This window comes from Narcine bancroftii, chromosome 5 (genome assembly GCF_036971445.1).
Source record: "Narcine bancroftii isolate sNarBan1 chromosome 5, sNarBan1.hap1, whole genome shotgun sequence".
Taxonomy (NCBI): domain Eukaryota; kingdom Metazoa; phylum Chordata; class Chondrichthyes; order Torpediniformes; family Narcinidae; genus Narcine; species Narcine bancroftii.
The window spans coordinates 106,680,045-106,692,126 of record NC_091473.1 but is presented as its reverse complement, the minus strand read 5'-3'; the positions used below and the strand labels follow the sequence as shown (position 1 = coordinate 106,692,126).

The following is a 12,082-nucleotide window of genomic DNA, read 5'->3' as shown; positions in this document are numbered from 1 at the left end:
TGTTTTTAAAGAGTCCCACGGGGTGAAGTGGAACTTAGAAAGTTACACGTTTACAGTTTAAAATTCATAAGTTCAGCCTATCGGGCGGTCTGATCATTCGCTGGGACCATCGTGGACCAGGTGCGGTGCAGCAGCAGAGTCCTGGACGGTCTCTGCCACCTCTTCATATCCATCAGTATTGTACTGATGAGTAGATGTTGTACCTGGTGTACCCTTCCTCGGGGCAGAGGCAGGATACCAGAGGTCGGGTGCATCATGTGCGTTCAACAATGAGGAGGGTGTGGGATGATTAGCAGCAGTCTCCAGGGCCCTTGAAGGATCCATATCCCTGATGGAAACATTGTCCTCATGTCCATCCGGATGTGCCACATAGGCATATTGGGGTTTGACATGGAGGAGTTGGACCCTTGGGACCAATGGGTCAGATTTATGGTTCATCACATGCCTCCGGAGCAGGATGGGCCCCAGAGACGTCAACCATACCGGTAGTGTTGTCTCTGTTGTAGATTTCCTGTGGAAGGTATATATACGTTTGTGTGGTGTAGCGTTAGTGGCGATGCACAAGAGGGAGGGCCTCCAGGAGAACCTCCTCCCAACGGGAGACTGGGAAGCCCTTTGACTGCAAGTCAGGAGGATTATCTTCCAGACTGTAGCTTTCTCCCTTTCCACTTTCCCATTATCCTGGGGGGTTGTAACTGGTAGTCCTGTTTGTGGCAATGCCTCTGGCACAGCTTGTCACTCATAAAGGAAGGCACCTGGTCTCTGTGGATTTAACTGGGGAAGCCAAATTGAGTGAAGAGGCTGTGCAGGGCCTTGATGACTGTAGCAGTGGTCATGTCCGAGCAGGGAATGGTGAAGCAGGAGTATTCGTCGATGATGTTAAGGAAGTATATGTTATGTTCGGTGGATGGCAGGGGTCCTTTAAAGTTGACACTGAGTGGCTGGAAGGGGTGAGTGGCTTTAATAAGTGTGTCCTGTCTGGCTGGTAAAAGTACGGCTTGCATTCAGCGCAGACCGGCAGTTCTTTGTCATGGTCCTGATCTTGTCAGTGGACTACGGCAGGTTGCGTGCTTTGACGAAGTGGAAAAACCTGGTGACTCCAGGGTGACAGAGATCATTATGGAGGTTTTGCAGTCAGTCAATCTGGGTGCTGGCACAAGTCCCACGGGACAGGGCATCTGATGGCTCGCTAAGTTTCCCCGGCCAGTACAGGATGTCATAGTTATAGGTGGATAATTCTATTCTGTTTAAAACTCTCCATGCTCCCACTGTCAAACAAGCAGCTCATCACGTGGCTGTTTACCTTGATGTCCATCATCGACCTGGCAAGTTGGTGCAGACTGCTCTGATTGAGGGTGATAGAGGCTAGAGTCCAGTCGCTGCACATTGCCACAGTAGAAGGTGGTAGTGTCCAAGATGGTGGCCCGCAGGGCCCACACATGGTGTTGCTGGCCCCAGGTGATGGCAGTGTTGCAGAGGATGTCCCCCATGATCTGCATGTGGCACTGCTAGGAAGGGGTTTGGACTTGCACACTTTGGTGTAGTGGCCCATCTTTTCGTAGCTGGAGCAAATTGAATCCTTCACCGGGCACCATTTCCTCTGATGCTTGTCTAGGGCGCAGAAGTAGCACTTTGGGGGTTCCCGGAACGCCGCAGCTGTGGTCGGGTCATTACCAGAGCCGGGCAAGAGTGCTGGGAGAGTTTTGTGGAGCACTGGTTGTTAGTGGAGCAGAGGAGTGGTGGCACATCCCAGGATGGCTACAACTGGGGTGACTATGAGGTGGCCATGCTGTCAGTTGAGTAGGCCTCCATATTCTGGAGAGCCATCTCCAGCATACCTGCCAGCTCAACTGCTCTCCACAGACTGAGTTCCCCTTGCCCAAAAGTCTCTGTCATATGTAATTTGACCTGATCCCCTCGACATAGGCATCCCGGATCAGTTCCTCTGTGTTCTCTGCAGCAGACATGGCATTGCATTCACAGGCCCTACCAAGTGCTCACAGGGCCCGGAGATATTCGGCATTTAACTCACTGGATTGTTGCTTTCTGGTCACTAGAATGTGTTGAGCATAAAAAAACATTTTGCAGGTATTGGCCTTTGAGGGTGTCCATGGCATCTTGACATGTTGTGGCGTCCCTGATCATGGAGTATACCAGGGTGCCGACCCGGGAGTGCAGCACTTGTAGTTTATCAGTCTTTGATCCCACAATGGTAGAGGCCTGCAGGAATGCCTCAAAGCAGCGCAGATATAGTTCAAAGCTGGTAGATGCCTCAGGCGATTGAGGGTCGATTTCCATCTTTTCTGGTTTGAGGATCTGCTCCATTGTAGAAAACTTCAAATTAATTAAATTGATGCACCATCAGGAGCTATTGTTGAGAAATCAATAGGCTTTAATTCACTTGAGAACATAGCATATCCTTACTCTTCAGTTGTCCTGCACTGAGTTGCAGGGAGCTATGGAACAGCCACCTTTATACAGGAGCCTGTGGGGAAGGCCCACAGGTACAACCAGCCAATAGGCATGCTTGGCCAGATAATTATACATTTCAGTGGTTTACCACACAGACCAAGAACAGGAAATTGGCATTTATCAAGGTGGGTATTTGATGTTCAGTTTAAATTATGTTTGTTGTTCATACCTTAGTACGGAGACAAGAGTTGTTTTGCGAGGAGTCCAGCAAGTCAACTCTAATGTGCATATACAGAAAACAAAGTAGAAAGGAAAGAACACATTACTTGTGTAAGGTTACAGAAAGATCAGTTAGTACATAGCAAGGGAAGCATGAAGTTAATATTGTGAGATCCAATCAGGAGCCAGATAGCTGCAGGAATGTAACTTTCTTTGAACCTTTTAGTGTTGAATTTCACACTCTTGATTCATAGTACATTATTTATTGGGCTTTGAAGAGAGTGTTGTTGGGGTGGGATGGTTCCTTCATATGTTGGCTGCCTTTCTGAGGCAGCAGGAAGTGTAGATGGAGTTGATTGGTGGGGTGGGGGGGGGGGAGAAGGGAAGTTCATGTGATGTTCCAATCTTAGTTTCCAACAGTTGTAAATAAAAACTGAATTTCAAAGCTGTCAATTAAATTTTGCAATCTGCCCATCATGTCCCTTCTCAGCTGGTTCCACCTATCACCTGGCTGCCCCTGCCTCACTACCCCCTCCCCCCCACCTCTTTATTACTGGTTCTTTCCCCTCTGAACTCTCAGTCCTGCTTGACCTGCTGAGTTCTTTCAACAGTTCACTTTAGGCTCTAGATTCCAGCTACATTCACCCTTGTATCTCTATTTAATGAAAGTCATAACAGTTAAATTTTCATTACTGTCTCATCAGCTGGTTTTCCATTTAATGATTATGTTGTTGGTGGATTATCTCTATGGTGCTCTCTCTGCGAGACTTTTAATCTTTGAAATACTTTTGAATATCAGTGTGCCGTGAACTCAAAGGACTTGCTGTTCAATCCCTAGGCTTTATGGGAAAGTCAAAAAGCTGTCATAATTTACAAATTATCCTCAGTAAGAGTTCACCAGTGGGTTGACTTCATGGGGATCTGATTGTTAACTCAGTAAAGAGACTATTGAGCAAACAAAATGCAAAGAATTTGGGGTGACATGGTTAGTGTAGCAGTTAGCTCAATGCTATTACAGCACCAGTGACCTGGGCTCGAATCTGTGCTGTTTGTAAGGAGTTTTTGTGTGTCTGGGTGGGATTTCCTCCAGATGCTCCAGTTTCCTTCCACCTTTCAAAACCATACAGGGGTACAAAATCATTTGGGGTATTTGGCAGCACAGGCTCGTGAGCTGAAAAGACCTGTTACTGTGCTGTATTTTAAATTACAAGAAAGCTGGTGATCAAATTGATTTTTGTTACCTTTTATTAAAAAAAAAATCAAAATTAAGATTACTCCAAATTTGTACAAACATCAATGTATAGTCATTTGTATGTGACATTTATGGATATTTAATTCAAAAAGAAAGAATTGCATTTTCATGATACCTCACAGCATCTTAACATTATTTACAGACAGTGATATAGGTTTGAATTGTAGTCACAGTCGTAACACAAACTTAGGTAGGCCAACATTAAATCCTGCAAAATGTATCAAAATATTGCAATTTTTGCAAATGAGAATAATTTTTAATGAATGACTGGATTGATAATCTATTCATTCATAAACAAAGATTTTTGTTGTTGTGTGGATCATCAAGAAAACACACTGGAATTGTGGCCAAAAAGGCACTAGCAATTCTTGGATAGGGTATAGATATATGTGGTATGCCCGTCTGCATTTGAAAGTAAATTAACTTGTTTAAAGTGTGACTGATTATGTTATATATATGTTGTATATAGATATGCTTTTGGAAGACAGATTATGGGGTTTCTAGTTAGGTCACACACAGATACAAACACTTCAAACAGATCTCACTTGAAATGCCAGAGCTTGGCTCCAGCCTGTCAGTCTGGATGCCTTTGCAAAAACTTTGAAGAGTGCCTATAGAGACTTCACAAGTAGGTGTTAATTGGACATGCTGTGGAGTAATAGATTATTGTTTTGGAAAACAGATAAACAAACTCAGAGGATTGGGTCCGGTGCCGCAGTCTGAGTACAGTTTGGGATCATGTGGTTTTCTCTAACTGAGTGAGGGAGAGAATTCAGTTCTACAGTTCCAGCAGCAGCAGCTGGGACTAGAACATGACAAGCTTGTAGAAAAACCCCATTTTGAAGATGGGTTGTGAGTTCTTAGTTCAGCCTATTCAAAGCCCTTGTGGTCCATACAAGAGAAGATGGCTAGCTGCATAATGTTTCACTTGAAATAAGAGAAACAAAAAAGAACTGCGTGGTGATCTGAAAGAAAGAGGTTATCATCTGGAAAACTCTGATGAGCAAGTTTCTTTGGCAAGACACTCAAGTGGCTGATCGGAAGGAATCGGTTGTAGGTGTCCAACGAGCAACAAATCTCTCTCTGAAAACCAACAAAAACCTTCCTGCGTGACAACCATTTACCTTTCAAACACCAAAGCCTGGTGAAATTCATAAATGTTAAATTCTGTGCACAGTATAAGAATTGCCTGCAACCAGTGAACTTGGAGGAGAGAGAAATGAGATTGGACTGTGAATCAAAGAACGTTTCTGAACTTATATAAACGTTACAAACACGTGCGCTTAGAATTAGAAGAGGGTTAAGTTAGGATAGTTAAGTTAATAGTGATGAGATAAAGTTTGATCCTGTTTTCATGTTTAAAGATAATTAAAAGCAACTTTTGTTTAAGTAACCATTTGTCTTGGTGAATATCTATTGCTGCTGGGCTTTGGGATCCTCTGGGCCCATAACAAAACCTTTTGATGTCTTTTGACACATTCAGAAAAAAATTATTTGGTATAAGAATAGCTTAGATTGTAATCTTCTGCACTAAAGATATTTCTGTCTTTAGGAATATGGTCTGGAACAATTACAGGAAGGAGCATCCTCTGAAAATTTTCGTGCTCTTCTTTGCACCATGCTTCTTCTTTGTTATCACACATTCATGAGTTTCGTATTAGGTGAGTACTTTTTAATCATTGATGATTACAAGCATTTGTTTTAAAGATGTACACAAATTTTCAATTTTATTTCATGTCTGTTTTTCCACAATTTTTTAAATTAAAGATTTTTAAAGACAAGCATGTTTTTGGTCAAGAATGCTTGCTTATTTATTGAAAAACAGATTTTCTGGACTTGATTGAGCAACTCCTACCAGTAAAATTTATGGGTGACTACATGTAGCTCAGAAAATTGATCTACATGTCGAAACAGTTTTTCCACAAGATTATTTTTACTTAAGATACATGATAGATCTTGGAATGAAAGTAATCCATTGGTTCCATCCAATTCATACACTATGCTTTCTTGGAAATGTGTAGTTTCTACCTCATTGTCACTGAGAGTGCTTGCATCTGTGGCGGTTGCCCAATGCAGGTCATTGCAATCTTTCAAAGGCATTTAATTTAATAGCGCCACGATAAAAAATGTTTAATAGAAGTGCACCAGAATATCTCAAGTGTGTCATAAGAAATTATTAATGTATTCATTTTACATTTATTCCTTGTTAAAATTTTTCCTTCTTGCTCTTTGCATAGTGCAATGTATCAGCTGGTGGAAAGAAAGTTTGAAAATGCATCAACAATATCAATAAGCTAAACTTTCACCTAACATTGTGATAAAGTTTACTATAGATTTTACAACAAAGTATCTGTATTACCATTAGAGACCTTAAATTTGGAACCAATATCTAAGCAATGTGCTTGGTGAGAGAAGGAAGTCTGTCATTGTCTCAAAATCAAATATAACTGCAGTCTTCAGATCATGAGATTCAGTTTCCAGTAGCAACATAATTAAGTGAAACAAATCTCTGTTCACATATTTATCCTGTTTTTCTATGATATGCTATAGCTGCTAGAGAATTGGAAGTGCAAATATCCAATGAGAGGCCATTAAAATTATTATATTTGATAAAAATGTAATATTACTATACTTGCATTTTGATTAATAAATAAGTTAATCATGCAGAATTTAGAAGCGGAGTTGTATGTCTCCTGATTCTGGAATATAGTGTGCGCTATCTGGTTGTGACTTGTTTTGTTTACAAGATACGTTTTCCACTATAAAATTTAATCTCAAATAAGCTGTAGAGAATCAGCAGAAAAACTTGGTTGATTTCCACAGGGAAGGGGATAAGATCAGAGAGCCAGCAGCATTTTGTTCATTTATTCATAGCCTTGTGCTTCTAAATAGGGTGGCAGTCATACTGAGGTTAAGGGAAGGAAAGACAAGATAGTATTTGCTTCACAATAAAGAGATGTAAATACATCCATGTGCATATTGATAAACCTGTTTGATTTAGCTTCCCAACAGTCAGTATCAGAATCTGAAGAATTTACTAGGGATTGGTGAAGGGTTAGTGAAGAAAATAAATAAAAACATATTGACAATTTAAGATTAGGAGGTTTAAAAAATGTTTGATTTTTCCCCTTTGCTGTTGTTGTTATTCTTCTCTTTAGCCATATTCTCAAATGAGAAAGGCTCTGCAAAACCTTGGAGTGTTTTTCAAGTCTGAGCTGGATTTGAGATCCTAGATTGCTGGGACACTCTCACACCTAGGAGCTGGGAGGAAGGTAGATGGGTGACAGTCAGGAGAGGGAAAGGGAACAGGCAGACAGTGAATGGCACCCCTGTGGCCATTCCCCTCAATAACAAGTATACCATTTTGGATACTGTTGGGGGCGGGGGAGGGAACGACCACCAGAGACAAGCTCTGGCGATCAGGTCTCTGGCATGGTGTATGGACCTGTAGCTAAGAAGGGAAGGAGGAGAAGAGGCGAGTTGTAGTAATAGGGGATTCAAGTAGGGGACAGATAAGAGGTTCTGTGGAAGAGATGGAGTATCCGGATGGTATATTCCCTGCCTAGAGCCAAGATTCAAGATATATCAAATCAAGTTCATGGCATTCACAGGAGGGTCGATGAGCAGCCAGATGTTGTGGTCCATATAGGAACCAATAACATAGGTAGGAAGGGTGAGGAGATCCTGCAGAGAGAGTTCAGGGAGTTAGACACTAGGTTAAAGGACAGGACCTCCAGGCTTATCTCCGGATTGCTACCCATGCCACGTGCTAGTGACATTAGAAATAAGAGGATGGTGCAGAAGAGAAGGCTTCTGGTTTCTGGATCTGGGGTTTAAATGAGACTTGTAGGGGGATGGGAACAGAGTGCCAGAGCAGATAGAGGAATGGAGGAAGGAAACAATGATGTGAAAGTTGCATACACTGTTAGAATAAATTGGTCTGTAAGTGTGGAAATTTTCTCAGTTGCATCTATTTCAATGCAAGGAATATTGCAGAAAAGACAGATGAGCTTAGAGCATGGATTGACATGTGGAATTATGACATTGTGGCCACTAGTGAAACTTGGTTGCAGGAGGGCCAGGACTAGCAGCTCAATGTCCCGGGCTTCTGATGCTTTAGACACTATAGAATGGTGTTAAAGGGGGAGGAAAGGCATTGCTCCTCAGGGAAAATATCACAGCTGTGCTCAGGCAGGACAGACCATAGGCTTGTCTATTGAGGCTATATTGGTGGAACTGAGGAATGGGAAAGGTATGATCAAACTCCTGGGTTGTATAATAGACCGCCCAATAGTCAACAAGAATTGCAGGAGTAAATCTGTAGAGAGAGAGCAGACAGCTGCAGGAAACATGTTGTGATAGTAGAAGATTTTGACTGGGACTCCCTTACTGTAAAAAATCTGGATGGCTTGGAGTTTGTCAAATGTGTTCAGAGAAGTTTTCTTAATCAATATATAGAGATACCAACTAGAAAGGCCAATACTGGATCTCCTATTAGGGAACAAGACAGGTCAGGTGACAGAAGTATGTGTAGGGAACATTTTGGGTCCAGTGATCATAATGCCATTAGTCTTGTTAATTATAGAGTAGGTTGGTCTGGGCCTCAGGTTGAGATTCTAAAGTGGAGAAAGCCCTATTTTGAGGAAATGAGAAAGGATCTGGAATGTCTGGATTAGAATAAGTTGTTTTCAGGCAAGGATGTGCAAGGTAAATGGAGTACCTTCAAAGCTGAAATTTTGAGTTTGTATGTTCCTGTCAGGATTAAAGACAAGGTTAGTAAGCATAGGGAACCTTAGTTTTTGAAGGATATTGGGGATCTGGTTCGAAAGAAAATAGAGGTGTATATCAGGTATAGGCAAGATGGAGCAAATTAGATACTTAAGGAGGAGTATAAAAAGTGCAAGAAAAACCTCAAGAAATAAATCAGGAGGAATAAAAGAAGTCACGAGGTTGCTTTGGCCGACAATGTGAAGGAAAATCGTAAGAGTTTCTGCAGGTACATTAAGAGCAAAAGGATTGCAAGGAACAAAATTGGTCCCCTTGAAGATCAGAGTGGCTGGCTTTGTATGGAGCCCAAAAGAGATGGGGAGATGTTAAATGTTTTTTTCCCCATCAGTATTCACTCGAAGTACAGAGTCATGAGAAGTAAGGAAAACAAGTAGTGAGGTCTTGGAACCAATGCAGAGTAAAGAGGAGGAAGCGCTTGCTTTATTAAAGGAAATAAAGGTGGAGAAATCTCCAGGGCCTGACAAGATATTCCCTCAGACTGTGAGGGAGACTAGTGTAGAAATTGTAGGGACTCTGGCAGAAATATTTAAAATATTCTTAGCCATGGGTGTGATGCCAGAGAATTGGAGGGAATCTCACATTGTTCTGTGTTTAAAATGGTCTCCAAAAGTAACCCTGGAAATTAAAGGCCAATGAGCCTGATGTCAATAGTAGCTAATTATTTGAAGGTGTTCTAAGAGACCAGATATACAATTATTTGGGTAGCAAAAAACTGCATAGGGATAGTTAACATGGCTTTGTGTGTGGTAGGTTCTGTTTAACCAACCTTATAGAATTTTTCAAGGAGGTTGCCAGGAAAGTTGATGAAGGAAAGGCTATAGATGTTGTCTACATGGACTTTAGTGAGGCCTTTGACAAGGTCCCACATGGGAGGTTAGTCAGAAAGGTCAGACACTAAGTATTCTTGGTAAAGTAGTGAACAGGATTTGACAATGGCTGGACAAAAGAAGCCAGAGGGTAGTGGTGGATGTTTATTTCTCAGACCGGAGGCCTGTGACTAGTGGTCTGCCTCAGGGATTTGTGCTGGGACCATTGTTGTTTGTCATCTATAACAATGATCTGGATGATGATGTGGTAAATTTGATTAGTAAATTTGTAATGACATTAAGATTGGAAGTGTTGTGGACAGTGACGAAAGTTTTCAAAACTTGCAGAGGGATCTGGACCAGCTGGAAAAATGGGCTAAAAAATGGCAGATGGAATTTAATGCAGACAAATGTAAGGCTTTGGATTTTAAAAGGACAAACCAAGAAAGGAAAAACATGGTAAATGGTTAGGCATGGAGGAGTGTGGTAGAACATAGGGATCTGGGAATACAGATACGCAATTCCCCGGAAGTGGTGTCACAGGTGGATAGGGTTGTAAAGAGAGCTTTTAGCATATTAGTCCATAAATCAAAGTATTAAGTATAGGAGTTAGGACGTTATAGTAAAGTTGTATAAGACATTGGTGAGGCCAAATTTGGAGTATTGTGTGTAATTTGGTCACCTAAATACAAGAAAGATATCAATAAGATAGAAAGAATGCAGTGATTTACTAGAATGTTGCCCGGACTTCAGGAACTGAGTTACAGGGAAAGGTTAAACATGTAACCATATGACCATTTACAGCATAGAAATAGGCCACTTCGGCCCTACTAGTCCGTGCCAAACATCATCTCCCACCTAGTTCCACTGACCCGCATTTGCCCCATAACCCTCCACACCAAAAGCAGCTTCATATCTCCTTTTAGCTGTTCTAATTTCCTTCTTAAGATTTTTTTTCTCTCCTTATATTCCTCAAGCAGTTCATCCCTTCCTAGCTGTATGTACCTGTTATACACGTCCCTCTTCCTCTGAACCAAGTTTCCAATATCTTTTGAAAACCAAGGTTCCCTACAGTTTCTAACCTTTCCTTTAATCCTCTTGGGGACATACCAGCTCTGCACTCACAGATCTTCTCCTTTGAATATCCTCCAGTTATCAGCTACATTCTTCCCTGAAAATAACATCCCAATCCACACCCTCCAAATCTTTTCTCATCCCCTCGAAATTTGCTTTCTTCCAATCAAGAATCTCAACCTTTGGGCCACCTCTCTTTTTTCCATTACTAGCCTAAAACTAATAGTATTGTGATCATTAGACCCAAAGTGTTCCCCAACATAACCTTTTGTCACCTGACCTATCTTGTTCCCTAATAGGAGATCTAATACTGCCCCTTCTCGAGTCGGTTCTTCTACTTATTGATTGAGAAAACTTTACTGAACACACTTAACAAACTACCCCATCCTGCCCTCTAACTGAATGGGCGTCCCAGTTAATGTTTGAAAAGTTGAAATCGCCCATAACTACCACCTTATGTTTATTACACATATAAGCAATCTCCTTACAAATTTGCTCCTCTAATTCCCTCAGCCCATTTGGTGGTCTATAATACACTCCCATTAATGTATTCATGCCTCTGCCATTCCTCCATTCTACCCAAATAGCTTCACTAGACGATCCCACCAAACTATTCTGTCTAATGTTCTGTCTAATAAGCATTGCAACTCCACCTTTTATCCCCCCTGCTCTTTCATCCCTAAAACAATGGAATCCTGGAATATTTAACTGCCAAACATGCCCTTCCTGCAACCAAGTTTCACTGATGGCCACAATATCGTATTTCCACGTGGCCATCCATGCCTTAAGCTCAGCCTCCTTATTAACTATGCTCCTTGCGTTAAGATATATGCACTTGAGAGACTGTCCTCCACACATACTCCTTCTGTTACCAACTACTTTACCTTCCTCCCTCCTCCATTTATATTTTCATTCTGTTCACTCCATTCCTTCTAGTCTAGGTGTTCTTCCTCCCTACTCTCCGTATTCTGATTCCCACCCCCTGCCAGATTAGGACTTTATTCCCTAGAGCATAGAAGAATGAGGGGAGATTTGATAGAGGTATTTAATATTTTATGAGGGTAGACAGAGTAAATGTAGATGGAGCTTTTTTCATTGAGGATGGGTGAGATACAAACCAGAGGACATGGATTAAGGGTGAAAGAGGAAAAGTTTAGGGGGAACATGAGGGGGAACATCACACACAAAATGCTGGGAGTGTGGAACGAGCTGCTCAATTTTAACATTTAAGAAGAATCTGGACAGGTACAAAGAAGTATGGAGGGCTCTGGACTGGGTGCAGGTAAATGGGACTAGGCAAAAAAAAATGGTTCAACACAGACTAGAAGGGCTAAAAAGGCCTGTTTCTATGCTGTAGTGTTCTGTGGTTCCAGATTATGCACATCACAAATATTTATTTCCATTCTTTCAATTATGTCTATTTCTGTCAATACATTCAGCAACACCAACATTCAAAAACTCTCTTTCAACGTCTGTCCTCTTTGACTTCAGAAGGTGATTTTTGATGTGAACTGCTCCCTCCAATGTATTT

General features: G+C 41.6%; 1 protein-coding gene across 5 annotated transcripts in view; it reads left to right on the top strand.

Moving 5' to 3' along the window:
• Positions 1-12,082, top strand: part of ttc39a (tetratricopeptide repeat domain 39A) — a 91,769-nt gene that overhangs the window by 59,833 nt on the left and 19,854 nt on the right. For all 5 annotated transcript variants that reach the window (XM_069938624.1, XM_069938622.1, XM_069938621.1 and 2 more), the window contains one exon: positions 5,436-5,544. In XM_069938624.1, coding sequence (XP_069794725.1) covers positions 5,436-5,544 — 109 coding nt within the window. The remainder of the gene's footprint in view (positions 1-5,435; positions 5,545-12,082) is intronic.